At 37.1% G+C, this 27480-nt stretch overlaps 1 protein-coding gene and 1 long non-coding RNA gene across 3 annotated transcripts in view; one reads left to right on the top strand and one right to left on the bottom strand.

Annotated features, from left to right (window-relative positions):
- The window catches only part of LOC145537972 (uncharacterized), a 169396-nt gene extending 156014 nt beyond the window's left edge, over nt 1–13382 (top strand). The window contains exons 6-7 of the long non-coding RNA XR_014076543.1: nt 10629–10832; nt 12838–13382. This is a non-coding gene — a long non-coding RNA (uncharacterized LOC145537972). The remainder of the gene's footprint in view (nt 1–10628; nt 10833–12837) is intronic.
- The window catches only part of ANK3 (ankyrin 3), a 365422-nt gene that overhangs the window by 66673 nt on the left and 271269 nt on the right, over nt 1–27480 (bottom strand). For both annotated transcript variants that reach the window (XM_081569013.1, XM_081569014.1), the window contains 3 exons: nt 23222–23328; nt 17382–17606; nt 14486–14640 (listed from right to left, as the gene is read on the bottom strand). In XM_081569013.1, the coding sequence (XP_081425139.1) occupies nt 14486–14640; nt 17382–17606; nt 23222–23328 (487 nt within the window). The remainder of the gene's footprint in view (nt 1–14485; nt 14641–17381; nt 17607–23221; nt 23329–27480) is intronic.

The following is a 27480-nucleotide window of genomic DNA, read 5'->3' as shown; positions in this document are numbered from 1 at the left end:
AATACTTTTATAAGAGAAATTTGCAGAAGAAACCTTCTATGCTGTTAGCACTGGGAATTGGAGTTGGAGGTGAAGTGAGGAGAGGGTGGGGAATAAGAGAGTGTTACATTTGGTTTTACGTGCTGGGGTGGTTTTAATTGCTATAAAATAAAGGGGAGATCCCTACACTTCCGGGAGGGGATTGGTTTTGTTTTGTTGTTTGCTACTCACAGAAACTTCCTTTCATTCCCCTGATACCTACAATACATGCCTACCATCGCTCCACTGTGAACGCGTCCGCCTTCTCTATTAGACACAGGGCTGAGATTATGGCATACTCTACATAGAAATGTGTAGAAAGGTAAAACAGATGGTTAGGTAATTGGATCAGTGATATATTCTCATTTTACAGATTAACCACTACCAAGTTAACTGTTAACTAGGAGAGAAATAGGGTCAACCCAGATCAAAGATGGAACTGGAATCTTGGTCCAATATTTGTTTTTTTAACCATCTCCTTCCCCTCTGCTCCGTCAAAACCTAAATACTGAGTCTCTAGTGAAGAAAAAGAAAACAAAAGTAAATAATAATAATAATTTTAAAAGCCTACCATAGAAAAAACAGGAAGGAATCAAAGAGTTTGTTCAGGAAGATATTCCGGGCAAGTTTTCACTTATTCAGCACTTAACAGAGAATAAAAGTTTCCATTCAGAGCAGATATGTTTCCTTTCTCAGGATTAGGCTTATTTTAAAAAGTGTGAATTCCCAGAGTTCATAATGTCTGCTCCAACTGAGAAAGTTCTTATAGTTTGTTTCAGTTGCTGTGCAACTCATCACCATCAGCTAAGTAGATTCTCTTTTTCCTTCAGTCTCAAAGCTATGATTATGTCCTCCTTTAAAAATGGCTTAGGATTCCACATAGTGCAAGCAATTTACATGGACTCTGCCATGAAATTACACTCTTCAAACAAGACAGATATCCTAACCTGGAATGTAACAAGTGTGTATCCTGTGAGTATTAAGCTTACTCCAATCAGTCTGGACCCACTGGAAGGAGTAAGGCATCTTTCTGGGGACTTGTGAGAATGTGTACTTCTTAGCTGCTTGTGTTTGTGAGTGTTGTGGATGTGTGCATGTACATTTGTGAGGAGTTAGAGTCGCTTGGACAGCACGGAGATCAAACTAGTCTATTCTAAAGGAAATCAACCCTGAATACTCATTGGAAGGACTGATGTTGAAGCTGAAGCTCCAACACTTCGGCCACCTGATGCGAAGAGTTGACTCATTGGAAAACACCCTGATGCTGGGAAAGACTGAAGGCAAAAGGAGAAGAGGTCAGCAGAGGATGAGATGGTTGGATGGCATCACTGATTCAATGGACATGATCTTGGCCAAACTCAGGGAGATAGTGAGGGACAGGGAAGCCTGGCATGCTATAGTCCACGGGTTGCAAAGAGGTGGACACAATTTAGTGACTGAAAAGCAACAAGGTAGAGACAGATGTTTTGCCCCTGGAAACAAATGGAGTGGGTTTAGGAAGAACTGCCACTTTGTGTAATGGAGATCACTTTGTCACACTTAGGCCACATTACCTTGCGTGAAGCACTAAGGCAACTCCAAATAGGTCAGATGTAGCAAATGAGCAGTAAATGGAGAAGCTTCATGCTCAATTTCTGACATCTTTTAGGATTTGCCAGTGACTCAGGGACCCTCTGTGTTGTACTCAATCTCTTTTAAAGCTGTTAGCGAGTCCTCTGTCACCTAGCTCCCAGAGCAGTGTGCCCTCAAACTGGCCACATCAGAAGTAACACCAGGGTTACGTGTTAATAGCAGAGACTCCTAGGCTTCTGTAGTGGAGATTCTGAGTTGGGAGCCCAGGGATGGAACCTGAAACTTCACTACTGAACTCAGGTGACTTTATGACTTGAAATACTTGAGAAGCAAAGTCTTAGTAGACTCTTACCCCGTATCTGTCTTTAAGTATCCAGACCCCAAATTATTAAAAACATGAGAACAGGATTACAAGAAAAACAAGGACATTTCAATATGAGAAAGGTACTGATGGGGGAACAATAAATATCTATTAGTTTTAAATGATCTTTAAAAAGATATACTAAACCACTCCGTAGCTGTAGAATTAAAGGAGACAAGGGCATAAAAAATATTAAGAGCATCTTACTTTTCAGGGTGATTCTAATGCCTGCACAATGAAAGGACCCTGGAATCCCTCTCTTTCTTTCTTTTAAATCCGTTACTGGTAAAGTTTTTTTTTTTTTTTCCCTCTCTCTCTTACATACACAGACATCAAAGGGAAAAGAGAGAGGTGAGTTCTGAAATAGGTTTGGCCAGGAGGAAGGTTAAAATTTATACTTACTGCATGTCTACTTTGTGGCAGGTCAATTACTATTTTGCCCACATAGCATTTTGGTGAAGTAAGTGTCTGAAGTTCAGAGAGGTTAAGTGACTTGCCCAAATTAACTTAGCTGGTCTGCTTTAGAGCGAAGATTAAAATCTAAGACCCAGGTGGGAGAAGGGGCAAAATCACACAGATAATGGACATCAACCACTATTTAACACAGTGTCTTGGCAGACTAGCTGGCACATGGGTTGCTGCTGCTGCTGCTGTTTAGTTACTAAGTCGTGTCCTACTCTTTGGGACCCCATGGCCTGTAGCCACCAGGCTCCTCTGTCCATGGGACTTCCCAGGCAAGAATACTGGAGTGGCAGTGGGGTGCCATTTCATTCTCCAGGGCATCTTCCTGACCTAGGAATTGAACCTGCATCTCCTGCTTGCCAGGCAGATTCTTTAACACTGAACCACTGGTTAGTGGTTGATAAATGGATGAGTAGTGGATAGATAATGAGTAGTGGATAGATAATGAGTAGTGGATAGATACATGGATGAGTAGTGGATATCAGGGCTTTCCTGACAGCTCAGTTGGTAAAGAAACCACCTGCAATGCAGGAGACCCTGGTTCAATTCGTGGGTTGGGAAGATCCCCTGGAGAAGGGATAGGCTACCCACTCCAATATTCTTGGGCTTCCCTTATGGCTCAGCTGGTAAAGGATCTTCTTGCAATGCGGGAGACCTGGGTTTGATCCCTGGGTTGGGAAGCTTCCCTGGAGAAGGGAAAGGCTACCCACTCCAGTATTCTGGCCTGGAGAATTCCATCGACTGTATAGTTCATGGGATCACAAAGAATTGGACACGACTAAGTAACTTTCACTTAGTGGATAGATATGCAAACACCCTGATCCAAAAGATGACATGACTTCTTACTGGCGCATTCCCGAAGCAGAAAGCTCTGATGACAGTGGAATAAGAAATGGAAGCTAATGTTCTACAGCATTCTTGCCTCGCTGATGAATGATAAATTCCTTAAGTACCTTGTAACTCATTTAGTTTCCTTCTTGGTAAAAGGTGTGACAACATTCTCTGTAACTGAGATTTTGCAACAGAGCAAGAAGGATCATAAAATGCTTTGCAAATATGAATGCTTATGAAGGTCATACTACAATGAATCATAAATAAGAGAATTGAAATCACATTCCCACAAAATAAGTTTTTCTTAAAGCATTTAAACCATCACCTTGATCAGTTTGACCTCACTCTTACAGGCATGTCATAAATGTTTTGATAACTTGGTTAAAGGAGTCCATGACTCTCTTTCCTGCATGGAATCTGTTTTCTAAAGGCTATTTGTGACCTGCAGGTTTGAGTGTGAATAGTCTGCAGAAGGAAAGAAGCTAAAGGTTTCACAAAGGATGATTTCTGTATCTGGGGTTTCACTTCTGGTCATGTGAATGTTCTCTTAGTTTGCTCTTCTAAGAATGGAGTATTTAATAATGAGTGGTGGGAAAAAATGGAGTCTTAGAATATCAGAATTCGAAAGGGCAGGCTAGCTTGTATCGGTCTGTGGAAAGTTTTTGTAGACAGGTATCTTAGGTTCAAATCCAGTTCTCAAACCAGTGAGCTTGGACTTTGGACAGATTCCTGAACTCTGAGCCCTACATTACAAGTTTATAAGATCAGGATAAGAAATTTTCCTCTGCAGTAGATATGACAAATAAATGATACAAAACCACCAGCACAGTTCTGTTGACATAACTTAGGTTGCATATTCCTTCCAAGGTCATACAACCTTGGAGATAGAGGAGAGCCATAGAGCTTGCCTGTGGCAGATCTAAGTTTGGATTTCTTTTAAAGAAAAATCACACTATTTCTGTTTTGCATCTCTACAAGTGTATAAATCAGAACTGCTATCATTTTAATTTCATTCAGTTTTTAAGAGAAAATTACACAAATAACAGAAAATTAAGTAGCAGATAAATTAGGGGAAATGAGGGAAATAAAAGATAAATTTATAGTATTTAACTCCGGCTATAAAATTTGGTGACTTAGACAGTAAGGAATCTGCCTGCAATTCAGGAGACCCAGGTTCAATCCCTGGGTTAGCAAGATCCTGTGGAGAAGGGAATGACTACCCACTCCAGTATTCTTGCCTACAGAATTCCATGGATAGAGGACCCCAGGCAGGCGACTGTCCATGGGGTCACAAAGAGTCAGACATGACTGAGCAACTAGTACTCTTTTTTTCATAGAATATGGGGAGCAGCAGCACACTTGTAATATACTCACTGAAATATTTCAGAAAATTATAGACATTCATTTCTTGGAACTAAAGTTCAGCTCCATCCGAACATGCAACTTTTGGAACAAGCCCTCCATGAGTTTACAGGAAAACACCCTCAAATTATATACTTGACCCTTCTTCCTCAAAGAAAACATAGTAGGAATTTTTTCAATTTTTATTTTGGAAAAATTAGATTCATGGGAAGTCACAAAGGCAGTACAGAAAGGTCCCATAATTTTAGTAATTTAACTCCTTGAATTCTGGCATCTACTATTCATCTGTCTGGATCAGCATTATTTTACACCAAGGTAGAGACCTTTGTTATTCAGATTTGCACAAGTAATTGAGGGCTAATGATGCAGAATATCTGGAAACAATGACATATCTGTTTGTTTTTCCCTCCAGGTTTAGCAATCCCTATAATTTCTAACGACCATATATCTTGAAGAAAATCTTTAGAAAACTAATTTCTAATCATTACATGCCCTTTTCCTGCTTCCCAGACTTCCTCTCCTCATTTGTGGCATCCATTCATTTAGAAGTTGCTTTCTCTCTTAGGTATGGGTCACTGAATTACTGTGGAAATATATCACCAAGAGTGACAGCACATGCTGGATAAAAGTCATTCATTTCTTCATTCAGTCAACAAATTATGATGAACAGACAACACTGCTAAGAGCTGTTACGTACATGGGGCATAATGACTGTCACCAGAGCCATTCTCTGTGCACATGAACTTTAGAGTCCACCATGAAGACAGCAAAGTTCAAAGCTGCTTACAGAAGAAGACAGGCCAGGTGCTGTAGACTAGTTACCAGGTGGATCTAACTTGGACTGGGCTTTAGGGTATGCTTCCTGGAGGAAGAGAAGTGAGGGAGGGCATGTTTGGCCACACTGGAATCATCATTCTAAGGTTTTCTGCTATGACTGCAGAAGCCTCATATTCTTTGCATCTGTTTCTCCACGTTATTTTCTAGAAAAATATTCTTCCACATTAGATTACTTTTCTATTTATGTAAATAAAAAGCCTTTTAAGCAATTAGCCCCCTTACATAACTTTCCTCAACCCTTCTTTTAACTGTTGGTACTATATCCAGACAAGAAACAATGTATAATCCTATCTTCAAAATCAGGATCAGATATAATGTCTTAAAGCTAAACACCAGTCAGTAACCCAGCACGTGGAGCAAACATGGACGTGCACTGTGCTCCAAGGGGCTTAGACCTGGGGTGTCCGCAAGTCGGTCTCATTCACACCAACACCGATGGTCATGGAGGATATGGCCCAGTCTCTCACACTCCTTCACTGTCCCTGGAGGACGCTGACCACCCCCCCCCACCCGCCTGACATGTGTGACAGGATGTCTGATGTTATTTTTGGACCCAGTAATGGTTCACTAAGACATGGAATTGCTAGCAAGTCCATTACACAGACGTGTATAAAACTTGGCATTAGTACTGCTCATCTGCTTTGTTCCTGTTTTTATTCCCTGACTAGCAGGGGTGATGGAAATGCTCTGGTCCAGTTATGTACATGGAGAGCATCATTACATTGATTTAAAGTAACATTTATATGGCAATGGCCTGAGAGCAAATTAGTATTGTGTTATGGTTCAATTAATAGTTTTTAGCATGCTTTTTCTATTTTTTTTTCTTTACATTCCAACCACAGTCCTGATTTGGTTAAGTTCAGTTTTTACTTTTTCCTCCAGAATTTTTCAAAATCGGTAATAGATTTCTCCAACAGGTGGTGCTGTGTGCAACATAAAGCTACATACTCCACTTTTCAGGGCTCAACTGATTCTATGATCTAACTTGACAATTTAAGGTCACTGTTTGGTCTCACGGCTGATAAAGTAAAAATAAGTTCAATTGAAAAGAACCAAAGTAGCAATTTTTAACTGAAAAGCATGTTTCTAAAATATGATTGATATAGTTAGACAATAAATTATGGACATTTTATTTTCTGTTAAGCTACATAATTAGTATAAATTTTCCTTTCCAACTTCAATTTATAGTAAAACAATATATGTAATTATTTAATCTAAAATGTATTACCATAAAATTTCAATTGCTCTCATCTGAACGTTAAGCAGTGTTAATAAGCGAGGAAATATTTTCCTAGTGCTGTAATACTGTTTGGAGAACTTCAGCAACATTTTGTTCTAATACAGTGATTGGGATTTTAAAATAATAGCAAAATTCACATATCTTCAAAGCATGCTTTTGATACTCAGGTAGTAATGATTTTGATTTTAAAATCTAATAGATTTTAGACCCAATACGTATAAAGCAAAATCTACTACTGTCCATGGTAGTGCTGTCTAAAAAAATATAATGCACGCCATATATATAATTTTAAAAAATTTATAGCCACATTAAAAAATAAAAAAGGAATAGGTGAAATTATTTTTAACAGTATGTTTTCTTTATTTCAGTATATCCCAAATGTTACCATTTCAACATTTAATTAATGTAGAAATTATAAATGAGATGTATGTTGGGGGGTACTAAATCTTCATATATCTGGTATATTTTACATTTATATTTACAGCACATCTCAGTTTGTATTAGCCCTATTTCAAGTGTTCTCTGGCCACATGTAGCCAGTGGCTACTGCATTGGTCAGTCCAGGACTGAGCATTTCTCAAACTCTTCAATTCTTAAGACCTATAAGGAGGAAGTATTCTTTTACTAATAAATATTACTCGTAGGTCCAGTATAACCACAAACTATAAAACATCCCTTTGGGGTCTGACTTTAGAGGCATTTATTCTATTTATTTTATTGAACTTTAGTTGATTTATAACGTGTTAGTTTCTGCTGTACATCAAAGTGATTCAGACAGATATATATATTGTTTTTCATATTTTTTCCATTATAGTCTATTATAGGATATTGAGTATAGTTCCCTGTACTATATAGTAGGACCTTGTTGTTTATCTATTCTATATATATAGTAGTTTGTATCTGCTAATCCCAAACTCCTAATCCAACCCTCTCCTCATATCCCCTCTCACTGGAAGCATGGTGAATTGAACTTTGTTAGTTTAATTCAAGTAAGGTTTTAATTAAACTTTCAAAGTGGATTCAATTTGCTGCACTTGAAAGATGATGCTTTTGCAGAAGCAGAATGAATATTTTTGTTTTGCGGTACCTTTTTCTCTCCCGAGAAAACACCAGTGAACAAGTGCTAGAACAAGATTTATGTCTGCTGCCAAATAGAAAAGAGGCTCCTGCTACATGATACCTTAGTGATAACAGCAGGTTCTTCACACCCAGACCAACTGTCCTCTGTGTCCTTCTAGCCTCTTATTTCAGTAGAACTTTGCTAACACACCTGCTTCACTAGGCATAATCACTGATGCCTTTGTCCCTGAGCTTGCTAGTGCCACAAATAACTCTTGATTCCATCCTATTCTGCAGTGACCGTCTTTCCTGAATACACACCACGTCTTTTGGAATCATACAAGAATTAAGAGGGTACCTTGATTCATAATGGAAAATTTAAATAGCAACTGACATTTCTGTCACCTTTTGTTGCATACAAAGCACTTTTATAGGCATCCTCTAGCCACTGGACTGGAAAAGGTCAGTTTTCATGCCAATCCCAAAGAAGGGCAATGCCAAAGAATGTTCAAATTTCCATACGATTGCACTCATTTCACATTAAGGTTATGCTCAAAATTCTTCAAGCTAGGCTTCAGCAGTATGTGAACTGAGAACTTTCAGATGTAAAGACTCGGTTTAGAATAGGCAGAGGAACCAGAGATCAAATTGCCAACATTTGTTAGATCATAGAGAAAGCAAGAGAATTCCAGAAAAACATCTACTTCTGCTTCACTGATGATGCTAAAGCCTTAAACTTTGACTTTGTGGATCACAACAAACTGTGGGGAAATTCTTAAAGAAATGGGAATACCAGACCACCTTAGATGCCTCCCGAAAACCTGTGTGTGGATCAAGAAGCAACAGTTAGAATGGGACATGGAACAACTGACTGTTTCAAAGTTGGGAAAGGAGTACAACTAGGCTGTATATGGTCACCCTGCTTATTTAACTTATATGCAGAGTATATCACGTGAAATGCCGGGCTGGATGAATCACAAGCTGGAATCAAGATTGCTCAGAGAAATATCGACAACCTCAGATATGCAGATGATACCATTCTAATGGCAGAAAGTGAAGAGGAACTAAAAAGCCTCTTGATGATGGTGAAAGAGGAGAGTGAAAAAACTGGTTTGAAACTCAACATTAAAAAAACCCTAAGATCATGGCATCTGGTCCCATCACTTCATGGCAAATAGAAGGGGAAAAAGTGAAAGCAGTGACAAATTTTTTTTTTCTTGGGTTTTAAAATCACTGCAGATGGTGACTGTAGTCATGAAATTAAAAGACATCTGCTCCTTGGAAGGAAAGCTATGACAAACGTAAACAGTGTATTTAGCAGCAGAGATGTCACTTTGCTGACAAAGGTCCATCTAGTCAAACCTATGATTTTTCCAGTGGTCATGTATGGATGTGAGAGTTGGACCAAGAAGAAGGCTGAGAACCGAAGAATTGATGCTTTCAAATTGTGGTGCTGGAGAAGACTCTTAAGAGTCCGTTGGACTTCAAGGAGATCCAACCTGTCAATCCTAAAGGAAATCAACCCTGAATATTCATTGGAAGGACTGATGCTGAAACTGATACTCCAATACTTTGGCCACCCAATGAGAAGAGCTGACTTACTAGAAAAGACGCTGATGCTGGGAAAGACTGAAGACAGAAGGAGAAGGGGGCGGTAGAGGATGAGATGGTTAGATAGCATCACTGACTCAATGGACATGAATTTGGGCAAACTCCAGGAGATAGTGGAGGACAGAGGAGCCTGGCAGGCTACAGTGCCTGGGGTTGCAAAGAGTCAGACACGACTTAGCGACTGAATAACAATCAGGCATCCTTCATTTGAGAAGACACAGAGGTGAGGGGATATTATAGAAAAACAACTAGATTTACAGTCCAAATTTTGAAGTCTAGATCTATCAACTTACTCTTCCCTGAATGGGTGGTGGTGATGGGATTCCACTAGCCCTGGTAGTGTCCTTGTGGGATTTGGAAAAGGGCATCCACTTGGAGTGGACACAGCCCTCCAAATATATGGTGTGGTAACTAGACAGTAGTTTTGAAAAAAAAAAAATTAGATAAAAATGACCCTTTGTCCTCAAGGCCAGTGTCAGAGCAGATGACTTGGCAAGTTGAAGAGGCAAGGTTTCTGCCCCTGCTTGCTCTCCTGCCCAACTGTATGTACATGGCAAGTGTGCGTATGGCTAACTTTGAGTGTGGTTCTCATGTGTCAGACATTGTGCTATGAAATTTACATATTTCAGCTCATCCATTCCCCATTAGTTCTCTACGAGGTTAGAGAGACTTAGGGTTAGTAAGTGGTGGAGCCAGTACGGGAATTCCAGTCTGTGTGACATCTACAGTTCATAACCCTAATGACCAAACTACATTGTGCAAATTACCCTCCTCTTTGGACTTGCCTTTCCCTGGAGTTACAATTTGATTGTGCACACCGAAAGGCCTTGCAAGTTTTAAAAATACTATAGAACCATACTCTAATCTTTATAACTGTGTTGCTTAGTAAAAAAAAAAAAAAAAATATATATATATATATATATATATATATATATATCACTGATCAAAATACTGGCTAAGATGCTTTCTAAATACTTGGGTTTTAAGACTTTCAGAGAAGGGGGTACACTAGGACTAGTTATAAAAGTAGAATATAGGTTAGTTATAAAGTAACATAGAATTCATTTATGGAAAAGAGGGTTAAAATGAGACATTTATAGTAAGACGGGTATTATCAAGGATCACTTCCCATAGATGACAGATAAGGCTTAATTGTTACAAACTGGGAAGATTAATAGGTTAAATAAAGCTATAGAAGGATGAGTTATCTCTTTTTTCCTTTAAGGACGGTCACTGGCTTATTTTATGTACTATTTTTATCTTGCTAATTAACAGCTATCCAGGGGACAGAGTGGAGAAGGTAGAAAATAACATGAAACCTCAGGCTTTTCTTCCCACAAGAACTCTGACTGGTTCGACCTTGAAGAAAAAAGAAGGGTTAGATTTTTAGAGACAGACTGATGTTTATTTTTGCCTGATTTTCGAGGAGGGAGGTTCCAGTAAAAACGAAGTTTCTCTGGGGACAGAACAAGAGTGGTGGTAAGTGGTTCTTGAGCTGGGTATGAAATCTGATCAATTAAGCTTCAGTTATAAAATGTGTGTCTTGGTTCCTTCATTATTATTACTTTTAAATTTAATAATAGTCCTCATTTTTCCTGTTGTGGCATCAGTACTTGATTTTTTTAAACTTGGAAGTACTTACATTTCCTTTTAATTGTCTAAAATGGAACCAGAGTTTATCTGGTCTTTAAAAATGTAGCAAAGAAATTCTATCCACTATTTCCAAGATAACATGTAGAATCCAGGACAGAGGGCTGTATCATTGTATCTTTAAAACATCACACAGATGTCCTTAGTATGGTAGTGTTTGGGGAGTCAGTTGTCTAAGTAAAGATAGGAAGAATTCCTATTTGAAAATTAGCTTGTTGAAAACAAAATGAAGACGTGTCAGCATGAAATCTTGGAAATCCATTCCATCAGGAAACTTTAAAATTAAAAGAAAAAAAAAATCTGCTCGTGCTTGATAGGATATACTATAATCTGTGATCAAAAATGAAGAACATACTAGTAGAATCCACAATGGTGGCTACTTGCAGTTAATTTAAAAAAATTAAAAATTACCTTCCTCACTTGCTCTAGTCACATTTCAGATACTCAAGATTTACATGTGACTATGGATTACTGTTGGATTGCACAGGTATGGAATAGTTCCATCATTATAGAAAATTCCATTGGACAACATTCTCTTAGAATATTCAATATTCTTCCTAAAATATTGTTACTTTCTCAGAACTGTCCTCAAAGTAAATGTTCCCCTTTAACTTTCCCCCCTGGAGATTAACATTAGTGAAGTTTAGGGTAGAAGAAACAGACCGATGTGAACTTTCCTCTAGAGCTGTATATTATGCTATGGGTCCTCCTGCCCACTCTCCAGGACCGGGTGGGTGTCTAAGTCAGCACTGTGCCCAGTACTGGTGGCTCAAACATTACTAAGACACATACCCTGCCTCAGCAGCTTACATCATCAAGGTAGCTATTGGTTAAAAGTAAAATAAAATCCTTGTGTAGAGGATGCTACCTTTAAAAAACTAGTAATCAACAACAGCATTTAAGAAATACTGGATACATGAAAATATTTTTATACTTTATTTTCCTTAAAAAAAACAAACAAAAACTGTCCTTTTTGGAAAACCCATTTATCTTATTCTGTCCATTTCTTTTACCTGAATCATCCATATTCTTTTACTCTTTTCAAAATGCTAATTCAGTTCTTTCCTTTAGGATTTATTCTTTTTAAAACCTTTGATTGTGTTTTCTTGTAAATTTCTGTACAAAAGAATGACTATACTTCATGCTGTAAAATAAATTAAGGTAATAAAAATCAGAAATCTTAATCACCACTGCATGTTCCCATCCATCAGAAATTATCTGAAGTTGTGTATGGTAGAGGATATAAATATCAATATTATATATAAACATTTACTATATACTTATTACATGTATAACATTTAAAGTGACTATTCTCAATCTTGAAATCTAGAGGTTTGTAGGAATTTTTCTTTTTTAGGTTTATTTTCCTCTCCACAGGATACACGTTTCTAAAATAAGTGGAATAATTAAAAGTTTTTGCAAACAGGTAGAATAGATTTCAACCCTAGTGATGCTTCTTAGTTGAGGTAACTTTTTATAAGTTACTTAACTTATTTGAACTTCAGTTCCCTCATCTATAAAGTAGGATTAAAACTACCTACCTTGCAGTAGCATGCTTTCATTTAAAATTTTAATATATAAATGCATTCATCAGTGCCTCATGAATGCTAGACTCTCAACAATGATTACTTCCCTTTACCTTGCTGTAAAGACATTTTAAAATTCTTGGCTGGCTGTGATTCACCGTGTCTTATACAAAACCTTTGGTATGACAATTTTTTTCTATAAAATGAATATAATAGTGACAATAGCTGATATTTATCAAGGGCTGAGTATGTAACAAGGGCTGTATTTGAAAAGTGCTTCACATAATGACTATTTTTTTTTTTAACAGCAGCCCTATGAAGTGAGGAAGGTAACCTCCGTTTTGCAGAAGGAACAGAGGCTCATGGGGATCCAAGAGCTTGTCCATGGTCGTCCCTCAGACACCCTCGAGTCTGTCTAGCTCCTTCATGCACACTTTACAACCAGGAGAGACTATGTTAGATGCATTCCAAAAGCTAGTAAATTAAATGCGAAGGTAGTGAATTTTTATGGTATGTGAATTATATCTCCAGTAAAATTGCTATATAAAACAGTTGCTGGATGTGTAGGGACTAGCAAGTTAGTATAAAGGTTAGCTTTCTTTATGGTGAGCTTGCTCTATCTCTCTCTTTTATTTTTTTCAACATTTTAAAAAGAAAACACTATACCAAGTACCCACTCTCAAAACAAGTCTATTCACAATGTCTGCTAAGAAAAACTACTATGATTCTAAGGGTTAGACAGCCTGAAGAAGGTGTGTATGAGAAGGTGACATGCTTGCCACAGGCCAGTCTTACCAGGTCAAGGAGAAAGACACTGAAAGCACCGCAGACTCCAATCATTAGCCCGAACCTCATTTTTTAAAAAACTGATTAGAATCCAGGAGAAATTAAAAATCTATAGGAATAATCTTGGAGAAGATTGAGATAAAAGAAAAGGGATGGAAATAATAATTCCCAAAACAAAAAGGAAACACTACCATATGATCCAGCAATCCCACTCCTGGAGGAAACAATAATTTGAAAAGATACATGCACCCCAATGTTCACCGCAGCACAGTTTATCAGAGCCAAGACGCAGAAGCACCCAACGTCCAGCGGCAGAGGCATGGAGAAAGAAGGTGTCATATATGTGTATGTAATGGAATATTACTAAGCCATAAAAGGAATGAAATAATGCTATTTCCAGTCACATGAATGGATCTAGAGATTGTCATACTGAGTCAAGTCAGAGAGAGAAAGACAAATACCATATTATATCACTTACATATATAGTCTAAAAAGGTACCAATGAATTTATCTGCAAAACAGAAATAGAGTCCCAGATGTAGAAAACAAACTTACGGTTTCCAGGGAGTAAAGAGGGGAGGGAAAAATTGGGAGACTGCGATGGACATATATACACTACTATATATAAAATAGATAACTAATAAGAACCTACTGTATAGCATAGGGAACTCTACTCAATACTCTGTAATAACCTGTATGGGGAAAGAATTTTAAAGAGTCAATACATGTATATGTATAACTGATTCACTTTGCTGTACACCTGAAACTAACACAACATTGTAAATCAAATATAGTCCAATAACAGTTTTTTAAAAGTGAATGTATTTTCTTAAAAATGCTCTACATGTTTTGCATACCTTCCATTATTATCTTACCCCCTCCTTACACTTTTTTGACTTAGAAAACTTTCTTAAGCTTTGGAAAGATTGATATAGTTGATTTAAGATTGAGAGAATTATCAGAATTTGTACATTAGTATTGGGATAGGGTTAGTTTTTTAGATGAAATTGAACTTCATGCCTTAGATGTAGAAAACAACAAATGCTGAGGAACCCGATTCCCACTTTAAAATACAAATGTATGAAATTCAAGCACTGTTTCCTTTAGTCTAGTCATTCATTTGAATCCTGCCTACAGACATTTATAGAAACATGTAGTCACTGTAATTACCTTCATCCATGCCATTAAGTAATTCACTTAAATCTTCATTTTTACTGTCAAACTGATGCTCCTTCCATGTTTCACCATTTTCACTGCGAAGAACAATGAGCTCTCTCTCCTTGCCTCTCATAGACCCAAAGTGAGGGATTTCCACTATGACAGGGCTGGAAAAAAAAGCCACATTATTTTGGTATCAAAGGAAATGTGTTTATAGTTTCATACTTTTTAAAATGCTTCACTGACAATAATCATTTGAAAATCAGAGGTGCCACTAAGGTTGGGAATGATTTCAAAGCTGCAGAATCATTTGCTAATTAAATAATATATTAGAAGCCTGAAAACATGCCATCATTCATTCATTCACAAACAATTCTTGGGGGCCTATCATATGTTAGGCATTTGATTTAAAAGAGGGAAAATATTCAGCACACATTAGAAATCGAGGAATTGAAAGTTATTAAAATAGACCATAAGAAAGAAAGTTGGTCCGTTTTTAAGAACACAATAGGTATATTATACAAAACACTCATGATTTAAAAGGACACAGTCATTTCTTTAAAGAAATTTTGTAAATTATTTTGAAAGATTACTGATTTTTTTCCCATTAGCAAGAAATCAATCAATATAACAATCCACTCCCTCCAATGGTCAGTTTTCATAACTTTCAGGGCCTGTATAGTCAAGAGAGTTTCTTTAATTTTTAAGTTATGAAGTGGGCAGCTTAATTTCCTCACTCTTGTAGGACTGCATAGGAATTAAACTTTCTGAAAAAGCACTATTGGTTTGAAATTGTCATATAACAATCTGTTAATCTTTGACAGTGTCCTTTTGCAAAAGAATGTAAAAAAATGGCTGCAAATTGAAGCTAGCCAGTCAAGCACAGGAATAATTCTGTTAAATTTTAAAGTAGGATAAATGCTAAAAAAGATGAATGGAAGTAAGCAGACCACAATCACACACAGTTTATGTAGTTGGATTGTGCAGCTTTATTTTATGACATTTAAGTAGACAGTATCATTATTCTCCTACAGAGGTTGTATGTAACCTTACCTCTTAGCCTATGTGATTATGTACAAGTGGGAACAGAAGGTACAGACTTAAATAGGTAACAGAATAAAAAGTGATAGTAGTTGTAATGACCAAATGACATAAAACATATTAATATTTGAGTTATTGCAAAAGCATTCACTTAAAATAGGATGATAGGTATGAAAGTTTTACTTTTGGCAAAATAGTTATCATTAATTAAAATTAAGAGTTTGAAAGATTTTTTATAATGCATTTACTTTTTGATGGGTAAAAACAGAATCAGCTATTCCTAACAGTGTTAGTAATTTCAAGAGTTATTAAGATGTTTACCATATTTTTAACCACACCTGGATCACACATTAGTTTTTTTTTTTTGAGAACTAGATACAATCTTTGCAGGTTGATGTATCAGATACTGTCACTGTAAATATTTAAGGAATGTGGCTTTGTGTATGACATTCAACAATACTGGAGAGAAGAAATGAACGAGGGTCTGGGACCAAGGTGAAAGCCAAGCATAAGTTTTCATAACAGGTTTCTTCATGCAGACTGCCAAGGCCAACACACCAATCAGACAGACAAGCAGACAGACGAATACCAACACATTTCAGCTTAAACAGAAGAAAACAAAATAATTTAATAGCTTCAGTAAATATTCTATCTGCTGCTTATCTGGTTTTCTTTAAATATCTTGTATTCCCAACATTTTTTTCAAAATCAGTTTACTTATCGATGATTTTCCTTCTCAAAGTCCATAAAGTTTATTTAGTATGCATAAGTACTTTTTAAAAAACGTAACTCCACACACATACATATATATATACACACAGATATATATATATATATATACACACACACATATATATCATTTATAGCAAATGTTGATTCAGAGTCTGCAAATACCTTCTCTTACACTGGGTTAAAATTAGACCTTCAGTCTATCTTAAAAACTACCATAATCAGTTGAAATATTTCAAATGAAAGTAAATTTTACAAAAGCACAAAGTTATGAAAGCAGAATGCTTGCAGTGAATTCCACATGCTTGAAAAGCACAAGAGAGGTAGCGGTGCTACATTAAGTCAAGCCACTATGATTTTTTTTTTTCTTTCAGTGACACACATCAACTGAAAGCATTAAAAACTGAAAATAAAATTAAGACAAGAATAAGACCATGGGTGTGACAGAAAAAAATTGAAAATGGAAAAAGAATTGTAGACATTCTGTATCTTGTCTATAAAGATCCTACCCAATAAATTTTGTTCCTTGAGGCCCAAGCTGCAGGATTCGGCTAACCAAGCTCTCACCCTCATTTACAGGGGGAGGATTGGTGGGAAGATGCAGTTTACTGAATAACATCCATGCAGCAGGAAGAGAAACAAGAAGGGGAAACTGTGAACAAACTGTCAGTCATGACAGAGCCTGCCTGGTTTGCACCCAAGTGCCACCTCAGAAAATAAATTCATTTTTTTCTCTTTTGTAAAGTACCAGATCACAATGGATTGTTTCCCCAAAAAATTATCATTAAGAAGACATGTACCCAAAATAGACATTTATTCAATATGTCATATGTAAGAGTGGTGCCTTGACTTCCACGGGGGCTGCTGGGGTTCCGTGCACTCACTGAGCAGAAAACATGCTTCTTGGTTAGTAAAAGCTTTGACCAGCAAACTGAGTTAAGGAAGTGCCAGCCGACCAGCTTTTCACAGAATTACATAGCTTTGTGACCTTTGTTCTACACCAATGCTGTAATCGATAAAAATGGTCCAACTCAATAGATTTAATAGTTAACTCAATAGATTTAATTTAATTGACAAGGGTAAAGAAAATCAAAGATGTGGTATAAGGGCCAAGATGAAAATTGACAAAATGACTTACCCTAAAAATTGTGCCCCTGCAGGACCCATTTCTACCAGTCTACTGGCTAATCCCTCTCCTTCCACCATGGGGGGTGGGTTGGCCAGTTTATGTCTCTTTACCAAACGGCAGGTGATGCGGGTGGGGGCCGTACACTTGCGTGGAGGAATGATAATCCTCATCCCGTGGTGACGGCTTCCCCTCATGGAGCCCCCTCGAGCATCCACCATAAAGCTAACCAGAAACCTGCAGAGGAAGATCAGAGGCTGAGTCAGGGAGAGACACAAACCATCTTCACAGTCAGTTTTGAAGTTAAATATTAAAGTGACAGACAAGGTAGCTATCATTTCCTCTCTTTAAGAATAGACTGGAAGTAAATACCTCAAACATGCATTCGACTTGTGAACTGAGCGAAAGTGTAAAACGACAATTTATTTTTGGTGGCAAATGACCTCTGAACAGAAGTCAACCACTCTGTCGATGCTCCAACTAAAGTAATAGTGAATGTTTCAAAGCTGGAATAAAAACTGGCTATTAAAGGACTGTCTTGCATTTAAAAACAAAGTCCCCTAAACAAAACCACTGTATGTGGTTGCTGTGAGTGGTTTAAATTATATTAAAGGATCACTGTAACTATACATGGTTTTAGCCATTTACTGACTATGGAATCTCTTTCCCCAGCAGTTAAGATGAAACTCCACAGTATGTCTTAAACGTGAACAACTCAGAAAATAAATGTATATTTAATCATACCGACAATCTAATTTTTACTATTTTCACAAAGCAGAAACAAATAAAAGCAGAAAGTGACTAAAGTTTTACTAAGGCAATTTTGATGGAAAGGGATTTAATCTTTTTCAGTATCAATTTGGCTTTAAAAACTGTTTAAAATAACCTACATTTGAGTATCCGTACAGAAATGCAAAAATTGTTGAACTGACTTTTTAGCAAAGATCTCTATATAATTCTGTCATTGGCTGCTATGTTAAAGCTAGGGAAGAAAAGCTATTTATCTGCTTGTGCTTGTAGCTATGAAGATGTAAAGAATTAACTGTCATATTTGGGTAGTATCTTTTAATTTTTTATTGACATATAGTTGAATTATAATGTGTTAATGTCTGCTGTATAGCAAAGTGATTCAGTTACGCATATATGCTGCTACTGCTGCTAAGTCACTTCAGTCGTGTCCGACTCTGTGCGACCCCATAGACAGCAGCCCACCAGGCTCCACCGTCCCTGGGATTCTCCAGGCAAGAACACTGGAGTGGGTTGCCATTTCCTTCTCCAATGCATGAAAGTGAAAAGTGAAAGTGAAGTCGCTCAGTCGTCTCTGACTCCTAGCGACCCCATGGACTGCAGCCCACCAGGCTCCTCCATCCATGGGATTCTACAGGCAAGAGTACTGGAGTGGGATGCCATTGCCTTCTCCATACGCATATATACATATATATTATTTTTCATATTCTTTCCATTATGGTTCATCACAGGTTACTGAATATAGTCCCCTGTGTTAGAAAGTAGCAACTTGTTGTTTATCCATCCTATGTATAATAGTTTGTATCTGCTAATCTCAAACTTATTTGGGTAATATCTTGATTCCTGTCATATGTTCATGAAAAACAGACCTCTGTGACTCCTCCTCCCACCTTTGTCACCGGGTTGTAAAGCACTCTAGTGAACATAAACCAATGAGCCCAACATATGGAAGAGTGCAAGTCAGACAGGGGAACAGAAACACATATTTTTACATTTTAGTTCTCACATATGAAAATATGCTTATTCGTGGAAGAGCACCAAATGTTGATATTTAGAAAACTGTCTGAATATCTACAGTATTTGGCGTGTGTATGTGGGCGTGGGGGCGGACAATCCCATCCATCAAAATCCTCCCCGTTTACTCTTCTGTAAAACAGTTCTAACATCCCCCCAAATAGATTTCAGACCCTGCTTGGAGGTCTTAGCTAGAGACCCCTTCCTAAAGAGTGATGCCTCTTGACCTTGAAAGAGTAACCTCTTGAAAGAAGCAAATCAGCCCACCATACCCATGGAGAGAGGCAGGTGCATGGGGATCACCTTTCAGCCCAGCAGATTTTCAGAACCAACAGTGGTCATCAGTGAGGTGAGTCAGCGTCATACCTTTTTGCTCATTTTGGATTTAGCCATTTTCCTCTGGATTAATTAATGGTTTTTATATGTTTTGATAGTATTGTATCTACTTTGAGAGACTGGAATCACAGGGATATTCAAATATGAGGGTAAGAGACAGACCCCTTCAAAAACAGAACAAAATAAAAAACAAAACTCCCTCCTATTCAAAAACAAAGATCCTTGTTCACTTGTACAATTGTCCAGATGAACTGTCTCCAGTGCTGAATGATCCAGGGCTCCCTTGCAACTACTATGGGGAGCCTTCATTTCCTTAAGACATGTACAAGCTTAACAACTACTTTTTACCCAGTATGAAGACAATGTGGCAATATTATAAGGAAGCCCAAGACAAAAATCTGATCTTTCCCAGCTTTTAGTAGTTAAAAATGAATTTGTGGTTGGGACTAACAGTAACAGAATGAATGAAAAATGACTCAAGATAAACTCTGGGTTTGAAAATGCAGTTGTATTGGTACAAATAAACACTGGAGTATTTACACTGAGAGGGCCTTGCTCGCCCTGGCAACAAACAGCTGGGTCTCACTCACACACATAATAATTCAGATCAGGTTTGTCTTGTTTACTGTTCTACCAGTAGAGCTGAGCATGATTCTCACACATAATAAGCACACAGTAAATGTTTATTGAATAAACCAATAAACAAAACTATTTTGTTAAGTGTGCTTAGAAATTGCCTAGGTCAGATTTGGTTACTAACATTGAAAAAATATGGAAAATATATATACATATATAAATAAATGAAATATATATTATGGGCTTCCCTGGTGGTTCAGATGGTAAAGAATCCACCTGCAATGCGGGAGACCTAGGTTCGATCCCTGGGTTGGGAAGATCCCTTGGAGGAGGGCATGGCAACCCACACCAGTATTTTTGCCAGGAGAATTCCGGTGGCAGAGGAGACTGGGGGGCTATAGTCCATGGGGTCTCAAAGAGTTGGACACAACTGAGTGATAAATTTCATTTATTTATACATATATAAATAAATGAAATATATATTATAGGTATATAATATATATACATATATACACTGAAGGTAGTGTAAGAAGGTTACCAGTGTCAATATAAAAATACCCCAGCTACAGAGAATATCAGAACCAAATGGAAAAACCATGGCTTAGAAGATTTTAGTGACAAATTGGAAAAATCTCTTTCTCTATATTCTGCATAGCACCCAGCACATAGCTGGGGCTCATTACTGATTATTTATTGTTCTAAGGTTTTCAGCTTTATAGAGCCAAAAGACTGAGGAAATATGGGGTAAATGTTAAGCAGAATATTGAGTCCTATTAGTTAATAACATCATGAAATACAGCAATTTGTTCTTTAAACTCCTCCCTGGTGGCGCAGTGGGTAAAGCATCTGCCTGCAATGCAGGAGACCTGGGTTCAATCCCTGGGTCAGGAAGATCCCCTGGAGAAGGAAATGGCAACCCTCTCCAGTCCTCTTGCCTGGAAAATTCCATGGACGGAGGAGCCTACTAGGCTATACAGTCCACGGGATCGCAAACAGTTACACACGACTGAGCAACTTCACTTCTTACATGTTGTATACAAAATAAAATTTCATGCACTATAACTTACAAAAACAAATGAAAAGGTAATACTGAATCATATTCATTGTATCTTATTAATATTTAAACTAAAGCAGGAATTCTACAAATGATTTTAAAACACATGAATGTTTCTAGTTTTAGGAACAGCAGGATGACAAATGCTGATACACTTACAGACATTGACACAATCTGTGGGAAAAATTCACATAAATTAAAAATACAAAAAGGGATGATTCACATAAAAGACACAGTTATCACCTTGAATCATACTGAGGAAGTGGAGAAGAACAGCTGCAAAATAATTTAGAAAGCAAATGGAAAAATTAATGTAAGATAATTAGAAGCAAGCAACAGAAAATGTCAATGATAAGCAAAGGAAAAATAAAAACCATCAGAAAATGAAACCAAGGCATTTGGCATTTGTGGGACAATTTGGAAAAAGATTTGCCTCATATGGCTATATATAAGCTACTCCATAGACCTGGCGTTAGTAAGCTAGTTCCAAGTGTGTACCAGTGTGTATTTTCCTTTTCAAATAAGCCCAACTAGCTGCTATTACTTTCCTTCCCTGAAGAAGTCTGTTGTCTTCAATGAATTTAAGGGGAAGGAGAGATAAGTTGCATATTCAAATACTATACTGTGTCCAATGCAGAGGAAAGCTCATTTCTGATTTTATTATCCTATGATGCCTCAGCTTCTCAATTTACTAAATTAAACCCTTGGACTTTTCTTTCCTATGTAGAGTACAAATTGCTGGTTCTAGATTTTGGTAACATGGTGGCAATTCACTAAACTTGATTCAAAAAACTCAATATATTTGCCCACTGAATGAAGGTATTCTGGGTGTTTATATTTTCCTTCTCACCTCTGACTTTTGTTTTTGCTTTTGCAATTTTAGACCCATATACATATACTATAAATCATGTAAATATTTTAAGCAGTTTAAAAATTAATATTACTATAATTAAGAGTTTTTCTAATTGAATTAAAGAAATACAATATTGATGACTCAAAGACCACCATGTAGTTTATAGTTTATAAAGCACTTGCATGTAAATTATTTCTGTTTAAATGACATTGTGGTGACTTGTTTTTTACAACTGTGACGTACAAGCTGTAATTGTGTAAGAATTCTTTAAATAATTTGTAGCATTACTCTGAGCTTAGGACTTTTCCTCTGTAAACGGGAATAATGATAAAACTTATCTCAGTGTCATTTTAAGGTTCAAATAAATATTAAACAATACGTGTGAAAAGATTTAGCACAATGCCAGATATATGACAAGCACTAGCTATGTTAGCCATCACACTTTATTGTAATTCAAAGCAGCAAAAAATACTTCATAAAATATATAAGGTACTTCACATATGTTAATCATAGTTAATTTATTTAATTCAAAATGAATCTGTACTTGTCCTGAGTTACAATTAATTTATGGCCTAAACATCAATTTCAGAGGTGAAAATACTTTGAAATTTTCAAATTATTTCTTTCCCGTTTGAATACATATCGATTATCCCAAGTTCTAATTACCTATTAGGCAACGAACCCAATGTCTAAAAATACAGTAATTATCAATTTAACAGTTGAAGCAGGTCACCTCTTAGCTGCCTGCTGACTAACAGGGCAGCAATGAGGAGCCTCTTTGACGTGGTTTTTACTGTAGCTCTTCTGGTGCACACACACACATTGGTACATTTACTGTTTCATTTCTTTTAAAAATTCATTTATTTAAAAAACTTTAATACAACTTCATTATAATTTTATTTCAGGAAAATAATATACTCAGAAAAAAATTTGACTAAAGTGAAATGAAAAGAAATGACTATACTACAATTTTTTTATTGAAACACAAAATTAAAGGCCTAAAAGTAGTGCCAGAATAGCCAGGGAATTTTTATGCACCAGCACTTTATTAATTTCCTTTCTAACACTGTGCTTTTGTCAATAAAAACAGATATGCAGACTTGTCTAGAAAAAAATTTACTAATGATTTACAAATATATGCCACAAATACTCATTAATGAAGTCCTTTAGAAGATCAATATTTCATACATGTGAAACTTGCCAATATGAATTTATAACTGCAAATGATAAATGCAATGTTAATATAACAGAAGTGACTTTCTGGTTACTTACCCAGAATGAACAGGACTTGAGACAAGGTTGACATTGTCCAAGGTATCTGCAGCCCAGCTGTAATGTCTAAGAGAATCTGAGTCAAATTCTCTTGTGAACGTTAGATGCTGAAAAATAAACAATATATTATGTCAACAACTCACCCAAGACAGTGGTTTCTCTGCACCTATAAAATATACCTGTATGTCTCCATCAGTCCAGATAGTTCAACATTTATAATAAACATTTTGTTATAGTTGTCTCTTTTATTCTCAGGTGACCAGTTCCAAGATACCCCTCACCCACCTGTGCCTGTGGATACTAAAATCCGGGGATGCTCAAGTCCCTTATATAAAATAACCAGTGTCATCAGCCCTTTCCATCCACTGGCCTGACTGTATATTCCTCTATAGGTCTACATTGCAGTTTCAAGAATTAAAAAATAAAGTTCATTGATATGCTGTATTATTTCAGTCTTTTAAGAAACCACTTGAGTAATTGGCATGGCACAAGGAAGATCACAGAAGTAATTCTAACCACAATTTTAAGTACTTCAAAAATCTCTTAAGTTAATCCTACAACTGGAAATTTCTTTTCTGAATCTCAAAAAAAAAAAAAAAAAAAAATTAATCTTGATGACTTCTATTTCCAAGTGGGAAAGAGAAGCCCGCAGCAGCCTAGTGCTGTGCTAAGCACACCAGGTAAGTATGGAAATCATCCATCTCTGCAGGCAGCAGAAAACAACTGAGGCACAAAACTGGAGGACCTGTACTTGCAGAGGAGATGACCTACAAAAGATGAGTTGACTTTTTGTTTCCATTTTTTAACTTGAGGGCATTTGTCAATTACCAGTGCAGATGGAATCTGGGCTTTGTGCCTACAGGGGCTACCTGCAGGGGAATACAAAAGCCAAGAGAGTTTTGGTGGAGATCCGGGTGGCCTCAAGCATGCTACAGATCTCTGTTCAGAATATCTGCTAAATTCTGGGGCTGTGCAGAACAGGAAGCTGAAAAACCAACCTGAAAATTTCTGAAAGGCATAGTAGAGCTTTGGGGCAGTTTCATGAGAAAAAGATTCAGAGTTTGAGACTTAGAAGGGGAGGGGCCTCAAAGATCATACCAGAATTTCAAATAAGGACCCTGAAGGGCCAGGGACAGTTCAGAGATTGCCTGAGGCTATCAGGGCTTCAAACCAGCCTCATTTCAGCAAAATCTTGATTGGATTAGAAGACTCAACCACCCCTCTATTTGCATAGCAGAGAGATAGTGACTCAAAAAGGAGTCACTTTGAAGGAATGTATCATCACTGGGTGTGTCATGTCGACAAACTTGTTTTTAATACATCATGTCCAGCATGCAGTGAAAAAACTGCCAAGAATGGCCGGAGCACATGAACAAAAACAGAAAAAGATACCCAGATACTATAAACAGATCCCAAGGTCATCCTATATTTTGAAGGAGGCTTATAAGAACTTTCATCATAGTGATCTTAATAACTATGATTAGTATGTTTAAGAAAATAGAAAAGATAGAGAAAATAAATTTAAGTTGGATAATTCAACAGAGCACTGGAATATGTGTAAGAAAGAATCAAATGGGTCTTTGTCCAGTTCTCAGTATAATGTGAGTTCCTGAGTAAACACAATAGAAAACAAGGTTAGTAAACTGGAAGTGTAAGTGGAAAAATATACAAAATGAGGGTAGATTTAAAAATTTTTATTTTATATTGGGCTATAGTTGATTTACAATGCTGTGTTAGTTTCAGGTATATAGTTCAGTGATTCAGTTTTATATATATACATAAAATTCTTTTCCCATTTAGATTATTATGGAATATTGAACAGAGTTCTCTGTGCTATAAAAAGTAGGCCCTTGTTGGTTATTTGTTTTAAATATAGTAGTATATGTATCTCAAGGGTAGATAGTTTAAAAGAATGAAAAATACAGAAAATGGTATGGGACATAGAACACAGTGAAAGGGTTCAACATATGTGTAATTGGACTCTTGGAAGAAGAGGAAAATAAAGTAGAGGCTAAATTTGAAGACAGAATTGCTAAGAATGTTCCAAATCTGATGAAAGATAGTATTTCACAGACCACAAACAATATCAATTTCACTTTTCATCCTGCTAAAGATCTGCTTTCTATCGAAACCCCAGTAAAATGGAAGTTGAGTGTTAAATCACACACACACACACACAGAATAGAGAACACATCAGCAGAAAAACAAGGATTGGTTGAAAGTCTCTATAAAAGTGATGTGATCCTCACAATTCCCTCACTGATTTATATGTTGCCAAATAACTAACTGCCCTCCATCATCCTTGGCACAAAGTTCAAGGCATAGAGACCAGAGGCAGAAGATTAGAAGGTTAAAGGCACCATAATGAAAATGGAGATTAATTGAAAGCTTATATACAAAATGTTCAGACCCAAACTTCTACCTCTACTGGTCTCCCAGTTAGGGATGGAGCCTTGAGGCTGAAAATGGAGAGTCTTCTCTGAAATTTTCCAGTGAAATGTTCCAGGTTTATTTCTTTAGTGGAAGTCACAGATGGCAAGTCCTCTACCATGCAGAGTACCCTGTGAGCTTAATACTCAGTCATCTAAAGGTACCCCAAGTCATTGTCTCTGGAGAGAAGGGGCTGAAGGTGTATATGAAGGTTCTTCTTTTAATCCAAATGAGTGTGTTTGATAACAGGACATGACTTTTTATTGGTGTGTATATTTGATAAGAAAACAAATTTTCTAAATTACTGTGAATTATAAAGATTAAAGAATAGCCCTGAAATCAAACTGAACAATAATTTAAATCAAACTGAACAGTAATTTGTAGAGCACTTATGTGAAGTCACTATCCTATCCAGATCTTAGGGGAATGCAGAAATGATTGAGGAGCAGCTTTCTCTGCATTCAGTGAGAGAGGACACATCTGCTGGGTGGGTGTGTGATCAGTGATGTTCATAAAAGTTTATAGAACCAGGTTCCTAATCCCCAAAGAGCAATACATCACTTCAGAAAGTGCCCACATTCTTCATGGTTTAACCAAGGATTAGATGTTGGCCTTAGTCTGGCCTCATTTACCAATTTTACTGACTTTTAGAGACCCCAAAGAACTGCCCTCCATGTGTAGTTGCTTCAGTCATGTCCTGACTCTTTGCAACCCCATGGACTGTAGCCTACCAGACTTCTCTGTCCATGGGATTTGCCAGGCAAGAATACTGGAGTGGGTTGCCATGCCCTCTTCCAGGGGATCTTCTTGACCCAGGGATTGAACCCCCGTCTCTTAAGTTTTCTGCATTGGCAGGCAGGTTCTTTACCAGTACTGCCATCTGGGAAGCCCAACTCACCTCCAGAATAGGGCAAACTATTTAATATTTAATGTGAAGTAGTGGTGCTGCTTACTTCATTTTTTTTAGCAAACTAGAATTCCTACATTTGGGGCCTTAAGGTTATTTTCCAAAGGACCCATTTTTTCCAAGCTCTAATAAATAAATAATATCACTCCTCTTTGGTAATTACAGTAAATTATTTACCTTTGGTCCTCTTAGAAACATACACTGGCGACATTAATTATTGAAACGATCGATTATATCACACAAAAAGGTAACACTGCCATGATGTAATATTTATTGAGGCAGGAGTGTGCCAGCACATGGGGACCCCTCTGACTCTCTCCTAGGTCCCTCACTCTCCCCACTCCTAGGAACTCTGTCATAACACAAACGAACCAATGTACAATGAACACAAAGACTTGTTCAAAACAATTGGCCATATGTCGTCATATTTGTTCCAGTTTTTTTTTTTTTTTCATAGAGTTTTGCAGAGGTTTATGGGCAGGCCTAACAATTTTAATAACTGAAATAACAGACAAACAAAAGGCTCTTCTCACAATGCATCCACTGAAATACAAAACAAGGCATGCCATCTGAACCTATGGTTTTTATAGAGATGAGGTGGTAGCTTCATTTTCAAGCTACTTGTCTCTGAATACTTCTTTCTACAGACTGGGCTTCTCTGGTGGCTCAGACAGTAAAGAATTTGCCTGCAATGCAGGAGACTTGGGTTTGATCCCTGGGTCGGGAAGATCTCCTGGAGAAGGGAATGGCTACATTCACTTAAAACGGAAATATGCTGCTTGAACTGCTTACTTATTTTAATCAACATATGAATTTCAAAATGTTCTGACACATCACTGTGCATGGTACCACAGTACCAGGAAAAACTCTTCTTCCACTTGGTTACTTACAACAGACATTTAAAACGATAAATCAGACACTA

This window comes from Giraffa tippelskirchi, chromosome 2 (assembly GCF_054371585.1).
Source record: "Giraffa tippelskirchi isolate mGirTip1 chromosome 2, T2T-mGirTip1v1.2.pri, whole genome shotgun sequence".
NCBI lineage: Eukaryota > Metazoa > Chordata > Mammalia > Artiodactyla > Giraffidae > Giraffa > Giraffa tippelskirchi.
The sequence above is the reverse complement of the archived record's forward strand: the minus strand, read 5'-3'. Positions and strand labels throughout refer to the sequence as shown.